Source organism: Neltuma alba, unplaced genomic scaffold, assembly GCF_004799145.2.
Source record: "Neltuma alba isolate B1F8T4 unplaced genomic scaffold, ASM479914v2 tig00007399_pilon, whole genome shotgun sequence".
Lineage (NCBI taxonomy): Eukaryota > Viridiplantae > Streptophyta > Magnoliopsida > Fabales > Fabaceae > Neltuma > Neltuma alba.
Window position 1 is genome coordinate 18,987 of NW_021634771.1, and position 19,426 is coordinate 38,412.

The following is a 19,426-nucleotide window of genomic DNA, read 5'->3' on the forward strand; positions in this document are numbered from 1 at the left end:
CGCATACTTTGTATTTTGAGAATCAGTAAGCTACAGTTAGTAGGTTCAACGTTGGAATTCAGCGTATCAATAAGGCACTTTGCATTTTTTTTTTTTTAATATGCACAAGTATCAACAATTCTGTTCAAGTCACTGTCGGGCATTAAATATAAATACTTCTCTTAATGAGAATTTAAATCTTAATTTATTATGTGTGTTATAAGAGACTAATTCTTCCTTTTAAACCCAATGCTCATTAGTCATTTGATTGAACGATGACTCCATATTCCCAAGCCAAGGTCGGACCTTTGAGGATAGCCCATTGTTGAGCTTCTATAGCAGAACACTAAAATCCAAAGAGTGAGACATGCAGGGACGCTGCATCCCTTCTTTCAGCCCAGAATCGTTTCGTGAATTTGTTGGGCGCCCACTTCCCTGAACTTGACTTTGCCAGCCGCGGACTTTCGAAGCATTAAACGGCTTCAGGGGATTTTATTAGAATAAGCAAGCCCTAATTTCTTGTTTTGGTCCCAAAGCTTGGAGCCATCTACATATCAATTTGGACTTAAGGGTGTTTGGTTTTAACTGAAAATACTTTATAAAGATATTTTCATACAAATCGAAATACAATTCTTCTCACATACGTATTTTATATATAATAAGATTTCTTTTTTTAAAACTACTCATTTCGTCCCTTGTTATAAGATCTACTTAACTATATTATATGGTTTTAAAAAAACCGTTAAAATTAATTAAAAATAATAAATATGTTGAAAATGTCTTTTTGTTCCTTAAGTATGTCCTTATTTATAAGTGGGTAGGTGTGAGTGAAAAAAAAATGGAGAGAATGTATGGGGAAAAGGTAATACGAGAAAGTATATTAATTAAGGGTAAAGTGAGTAAAAATGTATTTATTGTTTAGACAAATTTAAAAAAGATTTTATAAATAGAAATAAACCAATTTAAAAAAATAGGATCTTATAATAAAGGATGGAGGAATATGATTCGGTTTTTACTCAAATATTTTGTGTTCCCACTTCCTTACTTGGATCCTAGTTTCGACCCAACTCGGTTTGAGGCACGGGGATCATTCTGGATGACGATATTGGCTCCTTCGAATAACAGTCCACAACATTTGCTTTCATAAAATATGATTTTCATTTCTTCCCCGCTTGCTAAAAAGACATGTTTAAGCGGCAAACACACAAGAAATTCCTATCTACTCATCAAAGAATCAAAGAAGTATATAATTGGCCGAATAGTCAGATCAATCAGAAACTTCAGGCAAAAAAAAAGATCTGTCAGAAACTAGCTACGCAAGCATACCAACTTTGGCCAGAAAAAAGGAGGGGGAAAAAGGAATCTAGGTAAGCACACCAATCAACGAAACAAATTAAAAGACAAAGCAAGGATGCATAGATTAACAAAGAAACAACAAACAGAAGCGGATGGAATCCTCCTCTTGAGCATAACATTATATCCTTGATCATTATATTTGGCAATCCAGAGCACTGATACAATAAAAACACCCCCCCCAAAAAAAAAAGGGGGGATGACCATTGACCAAACAGTTCCACACGTATGGAGATACATACAAATCCTCGATTGTGAGAAATGGATGCCAAGTAATTAATTTTCGACGAATAAATGAGAAGTAATGTGAAGGACAGAACTGGATTATATATGAGACTAGATGTGGGTAGGTAGGGAGGGTGAAGATGAATAAGAAGGGGAAGTTGGCGGAGATTTGGTCTTGCGAATATACTTTCTGGCCCAAACATGCTTTCCATTGATGCTGAACTTCACTTTGCCTTTGCCTTCCAGCACCGCATCTATCAAATCTATGGCATTCCCACGCACAACCAGCCGAGCATATAGAGGTTGCTCCATCATTTCCACTTCTTGCATACATACTTCTTCTATCATATCTCCATATCTTCTGCAACAAATGAATCAAGAGAGAATTGACGTTTATCCCCCTTGGTAAATACAATTGAGAATTGAGAATTATTATATACAAGTCTAGTGCGTAATACAGGGAAATGCAGAAAGAACCTTGAGAAGTAGTCTCGGACCTCAGCCTCAGAAATAGGGTACCCTTTTGAGAAAGTCAAAAAGATGGTCCTTTCATCAGGGGGCACATTCCTTCCCGCACTAGTAATACTCAGCTCCAACCTCTTTAACATCTTACTCACCTCATCATTCTGAGACTCATACTGAGCAATAGTGTTGTGTCGGGGCTGCACAGCATGACGAGTAGAGTCATAATAAGCAGGTTGCACCCCCGGATTTATCTGGCTCCGCCTTATCATAGCCTTCTCACTTCCCACTTTCTGCACTATGTCGGTGAAGGCTCTGATGCAGACGTCGTTGATTATTTTGGTGATGGCATGGACTATGGGCTCACGGTTTTGGAGCAAGTAACGGATGGTGACGCTCCTCTGAGTGATACTCTGGGTTAAACGCAAGTCTTTGATGAGGTTGGAGTCATGAGGGAATTGGTCGCCCTCGATGCAGCTCAAGGCCAAGACGACCTCATTTACGAGGTCACGAAGTAATGAATCAGAAGCACTGAGGAGCTTGGACACGAGCCTGAAATCCTTGCTCATCTTCTCCAGCCAAATGAGGTATGCCATGACCTGCATGGCCTCGTTGGGTTCGCGGCCAAGAGACACCAAGAGCCGGGTGAAGAGAATGCGGTCGATGTTGTGAAACTGGTTAAATTCATTTTGGGAGCAAGAAGACGGAGAAGCCATAGTTTATTATGGAGGTGAAGGAAGGTGGTTGGTAGGGTTTGATATTTAAGGACATGAAGGGGCGCCATTGACGACCTTTTGAAGGTAACCATTCATGAGTGGAGTGCATTTCTGTGTTGATAAAATCTTTCCATGTGTGCTCCAATGAATTTGGATATATATCTATGGATCTGTAAGAGGGAGATGGGGCTCAATGAATCTCACGTCTCTTTCTATTTCTTTCCTCCGTCGTCATTCGTCAAAAGAGAGGATCCATCTCAAATACTCAATACTCAGAAACTCCGACTTCTTAATTTGCTTTGTTCGACGAAATTAATGGGGTGAAAGGTTTGTAAATGGATTTTTTTTTCCGATGGATTTTGTAAATTGATTTGTGTATCCCTGAATCCTGATTTACTTATGTTTGAAAATCTAAACAGTTGAATTTACGGTCTATCATTTACTAATAATAACTAACAATAATAAATAATAATAATGGAGTAATTTGATTTCGTTTAATTAAACGGGTAAATGCAATGTTGTAGAGTAAAAATTACACTAAATTAATTAAGATTTAAGACTACCAAAAAAAAAACTTTAATGATCCCCACCTGTCAGGATACAAAGCGCCTATGTGAATCTTCGTTAATTCCTGATATTAAAAAAATTTCAACGATTTTATAGCTGGAAAATATTTTTAAATTAAAGTTATAAATATGTACAAACTCCCAAGTATATCTCGCTTGGTGATATTATTTCTCGTTTAAGTTCTTATGATGCCATAGGTTCTGTTCATTGAACAAATTAAATAGATAAGCTAAGGTGTCATGCACTCAATCCATATTATGAACTGAATATATAGATAAGTACATTTAACCATTTATTAATTGAACATAAAATTATTACTAATCAATTGTATTAATTATAAAATATAAAATTAATTTGTCCTAATTATAAAAGTTAGTTGACTAATTTGAAGAGATTAAAGAAAGAAGTTTAGTTATTTGTAATAAATAAGTGTTATTTTTCCTAAAATATTCTTACTAATAAATTGTATTGGTTAGAACTACCATTGTTAGAAGGATTACTTTAGAAAAAATGCATGAATATGAGAGACAAAGTGGATTGATGTCTTATATTTAAAATCAAAATAAAAGTCAAATAAAATTTTATGTTAATGACTGGAAGTAGTACATTCAAAAGAACGTTTTTGTTTTTATTTTTTTTGGTTGGCCAATTCAAAGTTACATTCTACCTTTGCTCATATTCTCGAAATACCATGTCATCTATTTGGGGGATATACTACCTACAGTACTACGATACGCATTGGCCGAAAAAATTACTACTACCCCGGCTTCTTAATAAAGTCTGTTTGACTTTTGTTTTAATCTTAAATATAATACTTTAATTTATTTTGTTTTTTGTATTTATTTATTTAAGATATTTCTTATAACAATAGTAGTTTTAGTCAATACACTAGATTAGTAAGAATATTTTAAAAAACACAATACCTATTTATTAAAATAATCAATTTAACTAATTTTCTTAATCTACCTAAATTAGTTATATTAGAATAAATTTTTCCCTACCCAACATTTGGGAGGAAAGAAAATTGAAAAAATCACAATTAAAGATCCTGAAATTTGAAAAACACAGATAGAAACCAATGATAACTTTACTAGGACTTTTGATAATAATAATATGCCATGAAGTTGTCAAAACCCACAGTGAAGTTGTCATAAATCCTTATCTACATTTTTCAAATTTCAGGGTCTTTTTTGTGATTTTTTTCAAGAAAATTTGTGGTGATTTTGGGAATGGCCCGAAAAGGAGAATGGGAAATGAAGAGTCAAGGACTGCCGGGTTTCAATTCAAGGGGCCGGGGGTTGGAAATTGTGACTGGGAAAACGCGTCGTATTCAAGTAGGATGAGATTGAGATGAGGTCGCTTTGTAACTGCTTAATTAGCCTCTCTTAATAATTAATGGCCTCTTTTGTCTAACTCTTGTGTGTTACTCTTCTTATCTTATTTACAAGTCACTTTTAATATGTTTTATACTAATAAACTAAAAACTTAAATTTTATGAACTTTCGTTTAAAATTCAACAATTTTTTAACTTTTTTCTTATTTAAAATCCCTTATATAAACAAAGTCAACACAATATTAAATGAAAAATAAAATCATACATTCATATAAAAAAAATATATGACTAAAAAATGCCTTCTTTCTTTGTAAGTAGAATAACACACACATTGGATTAGGTTCTTTGCATTTCATTTGCATGTGATTCTTAGACTCGAGTTGGATAATGCTGTACTCAACCGGCTATGGCCAGAGAAATGTATGTCCACGTCAGCATACGGTATTATTCTTGAATTTACGACAATTCAGCATCACATAAATTTATCCTCTTATTGCCTTAAGGAAAATCGATAAAAATGTTCACGCAATACTATTTCAAGCAGAGGCAAGTTATACCATAACTTTCTAAAGCTGAAGCGCAATATTGTCAAGTGATTCAAATAATAAAATCCCATATTTATTCTTTTTCCATTGCATCCATAAAAATTTTTAAAAAAAAACTCGGTTTACAGTAAGCTTCCAAAAGCAGATTATTCTCTGATCGAACCTTCATCATCACCTAATACACTAAGCATTTTTCATTCCCTTCTTGATTTTAGCTGACAGCACATCATATGCTTTGGCCCATGCATTGCCCAGCTCCTCGTTCCACTTCGCTCCCACTCCTTCTTTTATTGTTTTTAGCATTGCCTCCCTCAGCGCCTACAAATCAAAAATCAGCTTCACTTCATCACTAGCTCATCACGAAGAAAAAAAATTAGATGACCAAGTTTTAATTATACATATTTATTAAGAGCATATTACTAGTTCTAATTACTTTGCATCACCTCGAAATGAGAATCAATAACTCCCTTTTGAACATGCACAGAACTCATCTGCTTCAATGTAGCATCTTCTATCACAATATCTCCTTTCTCTCGTAGTTGAATGGCTGATTCAAGAGTCTAAAAATCCACAAATCATAGTATTTACACATTAATTGTAGTATGTATGTCTTTGTTTTAAAACCTTCGAGATAGTCTTGTAATACAAGTGGGACAAAAAAGAGAGGATAAAAATTAAATTACAAGTAAGAAGCACAGGAAGGGATCCATTCTTTTCATTAAAGGAAACATTTCTATGTTAGTTTCTGTAGTACTTTTATAAACTTACCAGCTTAAAAACCTTCATGGCCTGGGCCTCTAGCTGCGGGTTATTTTTGGGAACTTCATTTGCGTCCTTCAGGAAAGGAAACATGTCTTTTGCCGCGGGTAAAATCTCCAACAACCTATTCAGTTGAACCAAAAAAAATAAGAAACGAGGAAAGACATTTAATACATTAGCAAATTAAATGAAATGGAGTTGAAGAGGAAGGTAAAATAAAAAAAAATGAGGTTATATATCGCAATAGACAATTACAGGGCGTAGAAACGAATACTGTGGTGGGAAAAGTTTTTTGTCAAATCTTCCCAAGAGCTTTTGACTAGAGCCTCTTCCTTCTCAGTGAAGCTAGCCATTGATAAACTTAATTTGCTTTATGGTGTTCTGAAAACACAAAGTTAGTCTGTGTAAGGATTTTGAAAGCAAACTCACACTTTGATAATTGAGGCAGATCGTGTGAAGAACAATGATCGATTTTTTAGAGCATTCAAATGATCTGGCTTTGGAATACAAGATATTGGATGATGATAGGCATAGGAATGCTCATTATTGCGTCTTCGTTTTGGTCTGTTTTCTTTTTCTTTTTGAACATTTTTCTCATTTGTATGCAAAGTAAATAAAGCAGTAGTGCCTGTCACCCCACTAGAATAATGACTCTGTATTTGTTTCTTCGAAAACTAATTAACGGCCTTGAAGGTAGACATATTTTGATCACAGAAAATTACATGTTCTCTCTAGGCAAAACTAATTAATTGACATGAACCTGGCCAAGCCAATCACACTTTCGACTTGCCACATGACGCATTGAACTCTTTCCCGGGGGAGTGAATGCTTCTCCAAGAGTATGAGTGACAAAAATTGTTTTATGACAATTTCATTATATAATTGCACGAGGAAATAGAAAATTGATTGAAATCACATTCTTACCTTGATTGCATGAGAATTCTATATTTGCGTTGACATACGGTTATATTGATGATGTCGCTGAATACATGTAACTTGTATTTCCTTGTTTTTCCCTTTCTTGTAGGGTGAATGTATGTAAAAGAATTTTAAGTTCATCTCAGTTATTATAACCATTTTTAACGAAAATCAAAGAAATAAATCCAGTAAAATTATTTAAAAAATCATATTTACTCCCATATTACATGTGTTTAGTGGGATTATTCTTCCCAAAGAACAATAAAATTGAGGATTCAGCAGAATAATCTGGAACTGCCATGATCAAGCTTTGGTGGAAGTTCAACGGATGCCCGAGGGAGATCTAAAGGGGAAGGCACATGCAAAATATTACAGAATAATAAAAATAAAAAGACAACATGATTAAGCAGAGTCTCAGACGAATTGTTGAAAAATCTCAAAGTGAATGACGAGTGAACAAATTAAACGATGAGGGGAAAAGCCCTAGCTCCTAACAGATGAAAGTAGGTACATACCAAATCAAAGGGTGTTAATTAATTGTGGATGGCCTCACCAGATTGAACCTTATAACTGGTAATGTTGGTTGAAGGGGGCGTGTGGAGCATTTTATAACGAGATCAACAGTGTGTTGGTGCGTTTCTTTCTGCATGATGTGCGCTTTGCTTCTTGGTGCGTTTCTTTCTCCAACTTGCGTGCACATACTTTGATCAAAATCAATCAACTATGACTGGCCTTAAATCTCATCCCTGTTGGTCAGAATAATTCATACATTTTATAATTTCTTATTAATTCTCTTATGTCATATTATAAATTTAAATTTAAAAGTTTAAAATTCCCAAATCACAGTATTCACACGTTAATTATATATGGCATGGTATGCCATCATTAAAAAAAAAAAAAAAAGTGGGGCTAAACATTGAGGGGGTGTTTGGATAGAAACCAAACCATGGTTTCAGAAGTACTTTACGGATTACGAAGTAAATATGTGGAGGAGATTACCTCGTTTTGCGGAAAAGTGCTTCTGAAACCATGGTTTTGGGTTTCCCAAACACCCCCTGAGTCACAGTAGCTTACCACGTTTGCTCTCATTACCACAATTTCATGTACATGCCTGACTTGAAAAATCCTGGAACAGGTGAGTTAAAAAAACCACTTAATTGCAGGGGTGTGTTCCTTATGGGACTCGAGTGAGTCATCTTTAACGCATTGCTAACTTGTGCTTATGGTGCCCAGAGTTGCGAGGTTGGAGGGTAAGCGGTGCTTTGCTTTGCTGAAGTCCAATTGCAGCAAACCGAACGGCCCCAAGACGTGCGTGCATGTAAAGGATTATATTGACTGGTAAATAATGGTGCGAATGCAATCATACGCGAACAGGTCTACGTAAAACAAAGCACCACATAATTCACTCTACCACGAATGATGCTGTATCTATATTAACTTCGTGATGCTTGTGGTGTCAACACAGTTACTTCTCAGATGTCTTGGTCTTGGCCATGAAAGTAATTGCATGTCTGTGACTACTTCGCTGCTGTGCAGCCGTATGTCGCATCACCTGCGAGTACTTTTCCATACGAATTCAGTAATTCACCAGTCCATCATATGTGGACTCAAATAATAATCCATCATCCGCTCTACATTATTATGAATATCGCTTCCCAACACACCATGAACTCCTAACACTGTTGTAAATCAATTCCACACGCTATCTTTGCTCTTCTCTATACCGGAATCTCTTCACCTTTTAAGTTCAAACCGTTATTTTGTCACCTTTAGTCTAAATTGCACACCCTCTAAATTTTGTTAAAATAACCCTTTCATCGGTTTAGCTATCCTAATTACTACCTCTGATCCTAATTATAAGACTTTGTTTGTAATCTACAAATGAGATCTTATAAATAGGACTAGAGGTAGTATTAACTAAGCAAGATCCAAACAAATTCGGCAAGAACTCGGTCCACAGCTGTTTGAATGGCAAAAGAACTGGACTCTTCCTTTAAAGCTTGGGTTTGGGGTTTCGAGATTCTCTAGACCATGTGGGAGGGATTATCTTGTATTCTTGGGCTGGTTCCGTCTCTTCAACTTCACCTTCGTTTAGAATGTCTTCGGGGAAAGCATTTGGATTGGCTTTGATGCAGTTCTGGAGAGCAACAAATGGATGTACACAGTCTGATCCCTAAGACATGAGAGAAAACAGCATAATTCAGCACTAAATTATAATGAAGAAAATATAAAGGAAGAACGAGCATTTCAAAGCTACTTAATTGGTTGGCACATGTAGTTTAAAGCATACCACCATTAGAACTCTGAACTCCCGAAACAGTATGATTTGTGTCAACCAATATGATATAATGATAAACCAAAAATAGTACTCCATGCAAAAAAGGTATAACTGGGAATCTTTGTGATTATTGATGACATTTTTGGTTCATAGAAAATGAGAAATGTGAAAGGATACGGGTCATGGACAGTCATACCCGGGAAGCATTTGACAAATTGCTACCTAACATCCTATGGTAGCATGAAAATCAATGTCATGATGTGGGACACCAATATACAAGATATTATGGCGTACAAAAATGTCCATGTCTAGCATGACAATAGGAACTGTCACAAAAAGAATGCAGTTGGTATTTCATAAATGTCAATTGAGCCCTTAAAGACGAGATATGAGAGGATGAGAAGCTTATTTTGGTGACCTTTTGAGTGGCATGAAATGATTGCGTAACCCCTTAAATGGTGTGATCAAATGAAACTATAACATGTTGGACGATATCCATCATCTTGAATATCAAATTAACAAATACAGAAATCACAGATGACAACTTTAATCCACGATATCAGATCAAAATGAAAATATGGCAAGATACCAAATGCCTCCTGAAATATCGTCCATCTCTACTGCAAGGTAATCAAAACTACAAGCAACTGTAACGCTCACTTAAAATCAAATTGAAAGACAAAGACCATCCCACTGCTCCCTGCTTCTCATTTCATGAATAATACATGAATAAGAACAGCTATTTCTCAGAATAAATCCATTGACTAAATAGGAGAAGTATTGCCCTAGGTGCCAAGTTGCTAATCACCCATTTCCAGGTACCTTCTCCTCAGCAGTGCTCTTGAGAAAACAAAGGAACGCCTCTGAAAACTGGTTTCCACATGGACCACTTCGTAAGTCAGCTATGCAAGGGCATTCCAAAGCTTTCTTAGCTTTTACCTCAACAGACTGAAATTAGAAAAATTCAATTTCATTAACTCAAATTGCATGTTGGAAGCACGTAAACTCACATGTTAGGAATGAACCAACCTCTGTCCCTTCATTTCCATAAGCTACAGCATCTGTAATTAATGAAAACAGGTAATCACCCATCACAGTTCCAATCATCTACAAATTTAGTGCCAAGATGAAACAACGATACTGATTCACAGCATGCTAATTTGTTATGGTACAAAGAAATTAAAGAGAAAGGAGAGACTGTATTTGACTCGCATTCAAAACTATTTATTACAATAAACTCTAATTTAACGTATTCCCCAAAGGAATTTTGTCTGCGTGAATAATTACTGATTCTTACTTGAACATAGATTTCAACTATTCAGGTTTTTGGCAGCATTTAATAACAGGATGACACCAAGACAGTGAATCAGCAATAGCAATTGCCAGTTGTGCCAACTGCCGGTCAAGGCAACAGTAATCAAAATGGTTCATCTTTCAATAGGGATAGAAGCTAAGAACTGAACACTGATGAGGAGGTATTGCCTGGCAGCTATAAAGCATTGATCTCAGAAACAACACTCTCAGATATGGATCTTTATACTCAAATTCAAACCAATACAACACAACATTTCAAACTTCTTATGAAGACTATATATCTCATTATTCTGTACTATTCTTATTCTTATCATATCATGTATATTCGTGTCAAAGTTGACGTTTTAGCTCGGCAACAGGCCGGCTCACACAGAAAAAGGATCTGAAGCGATACCGGCACTGCAATGCCAAAGGATAATTAGTACGAAATGCAATATGAAATATCATATCTTATTTGATACAAGTGTCATACATGAACAGCATAAAACTTTGTTTTTGCGGGGATAAAAACGGTGCTTTATAGACAATATGTGAAATTGTCCGTGAACTGTAATTAGAGAGAAAACATTACACTAGTGGTTATGAATCAACAATGGGTAAGGAGGCTGGAAAATTAGAAAGTGCAAAAGCTGAGAGCCCACAACTTCAACTAGGCATTTTGACAAACACGCGAAGCCAATAAACTTTGACGAGCTAGTGAATAATCTGAATTTGGCAATCGAGCATAGCACATTACGATACAAAGTTAGAAAGGAAAAGGAAAGAACCCGCAATGGCAGTTTCCAAGGAAGTGGAGTTTGACTTGGTAGTTTCATCTTTGACAGCAGCAGCAGGAGCAGCGTCAGCACTCATTGTTTGGCCCATCTTCGAATCTTCGAAAGATATCAATAGTGACCCAGTCACAGCATTCAACGAAGCAGGCTTTTGGGTGCTTGCTCCGTAACGAATCAATCCCGAGTGAATCTTATTTCAAATAGCTTCTCAGTAAGATATAAGGAAAACTCACTCGCGCTCGAAACGCTGGAATAGTAATAACAAGAACAGGTAAAATTGTCCGATTAAAATACACTATTTGGGTCAAAATGTAATTTGATAAATCAAAATATAACGAGAAATTAAAAAAAGACCTGAATCCGGAGGGAGAAGTGGAATTCGGAAATGGCAGAATAAGGTGGTTTTTGAAGGATGCGTGATCCGATGGCTTCGATGTGGCAGCCTGTGCGGAGTAATAAATACCTAGTGCTCCTGCCTGGGCTTTTCCCGTTGCGTTAAGACTCACAGACGAGGGCAGAAAGAAGTAAGTTCTTTTTTCTTTTTCTTTTTTTCCCCTTGGTTTTAGTTTTTAGGCTGTTCTTCTGCGGTAAAAAAAAAAAAAAATCACATACAAACTGTTGCTGTGGTTTTGAAAACAGAGCAACACAATCAGCATAATAAAGCTTCATCCCTTGCAGCCTGGCACAGGTTACAGTCAATGGTTGTCAAAAGTCAAAGTAGTCATCCAAAGTCAAACTGCAAAATCAATTACGTCCGCCCAATTAGTCTTCTAACAACAGAATTATATTTGCATTAACTGGATACTGAATGATAAATTGAAAAATCCAAGTCCACTATAAAGCTCTCCCAGCCAACAAAACACGTGCGAGTCAAGTCGTCTTGCCTCTTGGAAAATCCAATAATATGGATGCTCTTACGTTATTCCACCGGCGAGTTGAGACTACCTGCTTCCCCTACAATTCGATACCAGCAAGCACCAGTTCTGGGATTTAAGTGCCCCTCCCTCACCACCTCCAAAGCCGCATCTATTATCATCAAGAGCCAATTCTCGACTTGCCCTTCAGAATTAGCCGCGAATCTATCTTGTGCAGCTAGCCATATGAAAATTTATATCTATTATGCACTTTTAACTTCTAAATTTTACTCCACATTTTCTCAGCAGCTCCACGGTTAAAGTTTTTCCAAAAACCATTTGAAAGTTCTGTGCTTGTGTCCATTTCCTGCATTATGGCGAGCATTTTGCAGGCATACGGAGCACAACATTTTTTTCATCCAAAATCCAATTGCAACGACTGTTGAATCAATCATATGATCTGACTGAACAACACCATCACATAATAAACCCAATCGATGGAAGAATGCCATAAACTACTAATAACTTCCTAATCCACTTCGTCATCGCTGCAGGAGGAAGAATGGGAACTTGACTGTTTGGACAACGGGTCAAGACGTTGATGACCCGTACGAGATCACCGTTGTAGGAGACTAGATTATCTAAGTTTTCCATGATGAATCATCCATAATCTGAGAAAAGGTGTGGAATTTGGTTTTCAATTTTGGACAGGAAGAAGTTTTCGTTCAACCGCATTGGAAAAACTGCCAGTGCTACGCGTCACCGACAGCGAGGGCGACGACTAACTTTTAGTTCAGTCTTGATTTATCTCCCTCCGTCTTCTTTGTGAAGTAAGGGAATGAAGGCATGAGAGAGGGTTGAGGAACATTTGCTCGATAGACGAAGGAGGAACAAGAGATGAGCAGACAGGGGGAAACGAAATTATTGAAACTGAAATCTTATTAAAATAATAATAACGTAAATTAAGTAAATGCCAGTTAGGATTAAAATATGAGAGTTAGTTAGCCGAAGCATAGATGATGTGGTTCTCTAGATATGGGTGAGAATTTCTGTCAGGGAAGTCCAAATCACAAAATAAGAAAGCTACATTATAAAAGCTATAATACAAAGCAACTACTACCTCTTTTTCTTATATTTAATATAAAAGCTAGTGAATTAATTTGAGTAGGATAAAAAAATTAGTTAAGTTAGTTATTTATAATAAATATTTGTTATTTTTTCTAAAATATCCTTACTAATCAAATATATTGGCTAGAACTATCATTATTATAAGAACTATCTTAAAAAAAAAAATAAATATAAAAAAACAAAATGAATTAGAATCTTATATTTAAAATCAAAATTAAAAAAAAAACTCATATTAAGAATTGGGAAGATAGTAATTTATATCTGAAAAAACAACGTCCAACTTCTCCGGTGATCTGTTGTTCCAATAGAATAACAATGAGAAAAACAAGATCAACTTCTCCTCACTCTTCACTGGGCCATTCCTCCACTGCCCCTCCGTTGAGCTGAAATGGCGTAGTATTTTATTTTTTTCACCCCTTACTCCTTTTTCACTTTATTTTTTCATCAAATGTTGATCACCTCTTTTGTTGTCCAACATCACTCCTCTTCTCTCTCTCTCTCTTTTTCTTTTTGCCAAACTCCTCCATTCTTGTCCTGAGCTGATTATTTGTAATTAATATATAGATGATTTATCGCACTTCTTTAAAAAAATACTTTTACGATTTAATGATTAAAATTTAATACTTAAAAATAAAAATATCCCTAGGCCAATAAAATAAAAATATCACAATACATAGGGAAAAAAATAATTAAATATAGGAAAGAATATGGAGGCCGACTATTTATTTACGCAAGAATGATGAATCAGCAGCGCCATCGTTAATCCAATTATACAATTCACAGTGTTCAATGTATAATAAGAAAAACAGACAGCTACTGAACACTCTACAGATAAGAACCTGAGGGTTTAAGAATCAAGATTTACTCCCTCAGATCCTACCACCTTATCAATTTTACGTTTCTCTTTCCCGTGCCCTTTGAACTTCCTCTTTACACAATGGAATATGCTCGGATCACCTCCACAATAGGTGCTCGGCATAAAGGGCACTTTCCTCCACCACGAACTAATTCATTGGCACATTTTGAACAAGTGCACATGTGACCACATCTGCAAGGTAAAGGATATCAGACCATTGCATCTTACGGTCACAAATAGAATAGAGATTACATCCCACTAAAATAAATTACAAAAAGAAAAAACTGAGTTTGGGTTTTTGTATTCACTAAAAAGTAAGAATGCATCATGCATACAATACCTGTACAAAAGCGAATCAATATGGCTATCACAACAAACACAACAAGTTCCTTTTTTTACATGGCCCCATTTAGACCCATCTTCAGATGTCTCGGCGCCCATTCCTGCAAGGTCGAATTAATATCATATCAATAACTCGAGGTAAAGAATAAACACAAATAAATAGCTGTTAAAGGAAATGTAACCAATATAACTTCATCATCTATAATGAAAGTAGGTTCTTTCCTCCAAAACACAAGACCCACAACGAAGAACGGGGGGGAATTAAATATGGACCCAAAAAATTGAAGAAAGGAATTCTACCGCAACCAAAAAGGGGAAAAAAATTAAATAAGGTCCTAAAAAATGTATGGAAAGAATCATACCACTTTCACCCGCTGAACGATTCAGCGCTGCAGACACTTCCTGTCTGACAGAGCGTTGTAACTCCAGCTGCATATCCATGCAAGCCTCCAACATCCTCTGCATGTGATTCATGCCTTGCTGAAGTCTTGCCATATCTGATCTCAAATCATTGATTATCTCCCATTCCTACCCCGAAAACCAATCAGTATCAATACCCATAACCTTGCTTGAGCACCAAGTTCAATACTTACGTAGTATGAAGGCATTTATAGGTACAGACTAAATTTACAATATCTTAATAAACAGAAGGAGTAGGATTGAGAGCCCAGATTGATTATCTACCCAGGGCAAAAAAAGAAGAAGAAGAGCCCAGGTTAATATCTCAACCAACTTCTAATTGCTTTCTTGTTCCCAGAAAAAACTCACTAGTAACTATCAATGATTTCAAATAAAAAGAAAAGCAATGCACTTTCCTTTTCCACATAGACATTCAAGAGGAAACAAATTTCAGTAAACATGCAGTGATCTTTTAAAAGCTAAGTTGAAGAAAGAAGGGAGAAAACAAGGCCAACGTAAGTAGACTCACAATTTCAGACCGATGCATGCTATGGCGAGACCATCCAGTCTGATGCAAGTCCTGGTGCCAAAGCGGTTGAGGTGGAGGAACTGGCGGAGATGGCAACACTAGAGAAGGCCTATTAATAGCATCATGTTGAGCCCCATTTCGTTCATCTGCCTGTTGTTCAGGATCCCCGTCAGGTGAGGCAGGAGCTGGTGTTGGCAAGTTTCTGTGCAAATCCCAGTCAATAGGTGCACGGTTTTGCCTTTCCACGTATGACTGGATTAATTGGTCCAGACTTTCACGGAAACCACTGCGAAGAAGATTGGAAACACTTCTCCTGAAAAAGGCAAAAATGCATCAACTATAACCCTGCTTCCTTCAAGAAACATAAGCCAGTAGATCAAATATCAAACTAAGGTTTGAAAGACTGTTTATATAAAGCCTTCTCTGAAACAAAAGAAAGAATTACCTGCTCAAAAGTTCTCTAAGCTCCATGCTATATACATTATCATCCTCTGGTGGATGAAACCTATTGAATCTCCTAAAAGGAACACCACGTCGATTCCTTGGAGGACCAGAGGGCTCTTCAGACCAATTACCAGCAGCTTCCCTTGAATTATCCTGATGCCAAATTCCCCGAGCTTCTCGTGGATGAGCATCTTCCCCTTCAACATTTATTGGAGAATCATGCCGCCAATCACTTGCAGCCCTTCCATCTCTTAATTGATTCAACGGACCATAAGCTCTCCGTGGCCAATTTCTACGACCATCTTCAGTAACTTGTTCCTGCCAGTTTCCCCCTTGATTACTAGTTTCTTGCCAACTCATACTCTCACTAGTGCTACTTTCGAAAGCTCCTGTTTGATCAGCCAACTGCTGCACATCAGTTTCCAGGCTCCTAACCTGCCCTTGTTCATAAATTTCGTGCTGGGCATCTGTTGAATTGTTTTCTTGGTTCACATCACTTCTGGTTTCGCTGCTATTACTATTAGACATGGCATCAGAATTGCTGCTAGCTTGACCACGAACAATATTTTCTAATCTTGAGCGAAACCCTTCTCTGAATTGTCAAAGAAAGAGCATCACTAAGAATCATAACACATGCAACTTTTGCCTCAAAAATAATCTTCAAGATTATTCCTTTTTCTTTTTCTGTGAACAAATTTACCATAGATAGATACCAGAGATGCGGCAACATGTTAAAAAGGAAACTTCTTGATATATTCAGATGACACCAAATTGAACTGAATTTTAAAAAGGAAAAAGAAACACACCAAGTGAGCAGACTAGGTACACATCTCAAGTCTTGTTGAATTGCAAAACATAAATATGCAAATGTCACTGCTTATTGATGAAACTTATGGGCATGACCCAAAGTACTACTGCGTTCAAGTAAAGGCTTAACGGATCAGGGTAAATAGAAATCATATAGAAATGCTCCCATAATCACTCCCGGAGGTATCTAAAAAATGTTATTCAGTTGATACTTGATAAGAATCAAAAGAAGTGAAGTTACAAACTTAAACGATAGAACATCAAGCAAATTTCAACTTTCTGAAATAAAATCTGAATCACTGAGACACCGACGAGAGGCCACCTAAATTGGCAAAAGAGAAGGCCGACCCAGAAAAAATAAATAAATAAATAAAAGGACCAAATGGTACCATATTCTAAAAGGAAAAGGAAGAAGAAATTAAATCCTAATTTTAAGAAGAAAAGAATGTCCTCAAGTCTTGGATGCACACCTTAAACCAGAGACTGTGTGACGTTGTCTTAACTGAACTAATTCATTTGCTGCCACAGAAGGAGGTCTCTCGTCTTCTATAGTTCTTTCATTTCGGAGGAATCTACCTCTGAGTAATGACTGGAAAAGTATTTATGTATCAATAGTCAAGTTACAACAAGCAGAAGCAGAAGTTTGAGGTTATATAATTTAAAATTTTTAAAAATAAAATATAATAAAAAAGCGCTAAGCCAAACATTTCATTGCAGTCACATGATTTACTATGTTTTTACAGAGAAATTAATTGAAACAAATAACAAAATATCAAAATGACAACAAAAATATTAATTATGGTTCACATGATGATGAAAGTAGATCTACAATAAATTCAATTTGACATTCTAAGAATCAAAAGAATAAATAAATTAAAAAGGAAATTATCAGCAACAATAATTTGTGTGGATGTGAAAATCACAATATATGCAGAAATATAATAGACACCCGCACATAATCCTACAATCTCAGTCAAGTTTAAGAAGCTATGTATAGTGATTTCCAAACCAATATGTTACAGAGGGCAGGAGCACTGATCCATATTCTATCATTTCTGTTCAGCATCCTCTGTTAATAACAGAACCAGTGACAATTTTAACTATATCAAGGGGCCAAGCAAGGAAAATATTCAGAGCAGATATATCAGAACCGAAAGCAAACATCAGCAGAATATTCAGTATCAAGAGAATCACTGCACATTTCAAAACAGTTTCATATATGGCCATCTGAATAGAAATGCTGATTGCAAGAGGCTCATGCTATTTTTTCAATTCTTCTACGTCATGATTCCAACCATGCAAAGACATTGCAAGGAAGTTAATTTCAACTCTAAGAGAAAATCCAACAGACCTGAATGCGGTTACGATGAGCAAAATCAGAAACAGCACGGTGCTCCAACAAACCCTGCAGCTCTCTTTGTCTTTCCCTTTCAACCCTCACAAGCAAATCAACCAAAGCTTGTCGTCCACGCAACCTCAACAAATCTCTGCGTACATGCTCTGGCTGGCCATCATCATGATCAGTTAACAATCCATCACGGACTCTCTCAACTCGAGAGCCACTTTCAGTGGGTTGACTATCCCTCCGGCTCCCACGAGAACCTCGCTGTGACTTGTCATTTGCACCCACTCCCTGACAATTCTCACCCTTTCACGCTCTGTTTCACCAAGCCACTCTGCTCTGCGATTATTGTTTCTTTGACTTGCATCAGATGAATGATCACTGATGCCACTTTCCATCCATCCCCGCACAATCTGCCTAACTCTCTCCCTCTCAACCTCACCAAGATCAGGAGATTGCTCCCTGCTAGACCCATTATGGTCGCCATTTTCATGCCTTGATTGAATCTGATCATGCGACCAAGTACCATAATCATTTTCACTTTCACTTGCATCCACCAAACTCCCCTGATTCTCACTTCCCCGACTATCTGAAATGGTACTTGATCCGTTGGCATTAGAATCAGCAATCCTTTGTTGACGCAGCCTTTCCCTCATCCTTTCACCGCCCCGACTAAGCAAGTGTTCATCCTCCAATTCACGCCACATCTGAAGAATTGCAGAAGCCTGAGTGTTGGGCCTCTCTACAGCCCCCTCCTGGCCAGAAGTTGGAGTCTGTGATCCCCTCAAAAAAGAGGAGTCCAACATTGAGACTGTGTGCAACCCAGCAAGTGCCATCAACTCAGACTCCCGATTCCTCCTCTCAATTGTAGTTATCATCTCTTGGGCCTGGTGGGCAGCCCATCTGCTCAAAATCCGTGAGTGGCGCCGGCGTGCAGCTGATGACTCTGCTAAATCATCCCCCTCAAGATCAGATCTTCTCCTCCTCCTAGCTAGCTGATCACCCTCATCATCCTCCCCATCCTGAGTCCGGGCAGAACTACATGAAGCAAAGGACATGCAATCATCCAAGTGGCCCCGCATAAAGTCCTCCAGCCCACGTTCAAAGTCAGTATGGGCATCAGTGGATTCAGGCTTCTGTTGTAGCGGTTGAAAATCTGCCATCTTCGCCCAAATATTTACCCTCACCACCACCCTCAAAACCCAATTTATATTCCTCTGTCAATCCCCCGTTACAAGCACACCCTAAACCACCATTTGAGAGCCTAAAAATCTAAACAAACACAAAGAAGAGGGCAGCTAAACCACCATTTCAATCTCTCGGAAACCGAAAAGGAAGAGAAAAAAGAAAAAGAAAAAGGGAACCACAATCTGAGCGACAGACTCATGGGAAAGTGGGGGAGAAAAAAACGGGTTGGTTCAATTAAATTAAAATTGAAAGTCGCACACATACCCGCACCTGATAAATTACAAGAGTCAAAATCCAACAAATAAAACCAAAATT

At 37.1% G+C, this 19,426-nt stretch overlaps 3 protein-coding genes and 1 pseudogene across 3 annotated transcripts; all 4 read right to left on the reverse strand.

Annotated features, from left to right (window-relative positions):
- Positions 1-1,668: 1,668 nt before the first annotated feature.
- LOC114752471 (uncharacterized) lies at positions 1,669-2,735 on the reverse strand. Its single transcript, XM_028941215.1, has 2 exons — positions 2,035-2,735; positions 1,669-1,918 (listed from the first exon to the last, which is right to left on the reverse strand). The coding sequence occupies exons 1-2, from the start codon at positions 2,733-2,735 to the stop codon at positions 1,669-1,671; spliced, it is 951 nt and encodes a 316-aa protein (XP_028797048.1).
- Positions 2,736-5,363: 2,628 nt separating this feature from the next.
- On the reverse strand, positions 5,364-6,292 carry LOC114752470 (non-symbiotic hemoglobin 2-like). The gene is made up of 4 exons (XM_028941214.1): positions 6,195-6,292; positions 5,949-6,063; positions 5,624-5,740; positions 5,364-5,498 (listed from the first exon to the last, which is right to left on the reverse strand). The coding sequence occupies exons 1-4, from the start codon at positions 6,290-6,292 to the stop codon at positions 5,364-5,366; spliced, it is 465 nt and encodes a 154-aa protein (XP_028797047.1).
- Positions 6,293-8,419: 2,127 nt separating this feature from the next.
- LOC114752473 (mitochondrial intermembrane space import and assembly protein 40 homolog) lies at positions 8,420-11,711 on the reverse strand. Its single transcript, XM_028941216.1, has 5 exons — positions 11,577-11,711; positions 11,217-11,412; positions 10,165-10,196; positions 9,958-10,083; positions 8,420-9,030 (listed from the first exon to the last, which is right to left on the reverse strand). The coding sequence occupies exons 2-5, from the start codon at positions 11,311-11,313 to the stop codon at positions 8,851-8,853; spliced, it is 435 nt and encodes a 144-aa protein (XP_028797049.1). The 5' UTR covers positions 11,314-11,412; positions 11,577-11,711; the 3' UTR covers positions 8,420-8,850.
- A 2,182-nt stretch (positions 11,712-13,893) lies between these two features.
- Positions 13,894-19,178, reverse strand: LOC114752472 (uncharacterized; annotated as a pseudogene).
- Positions 19,179-19,426: the final 248 nt, after the last annotated feature.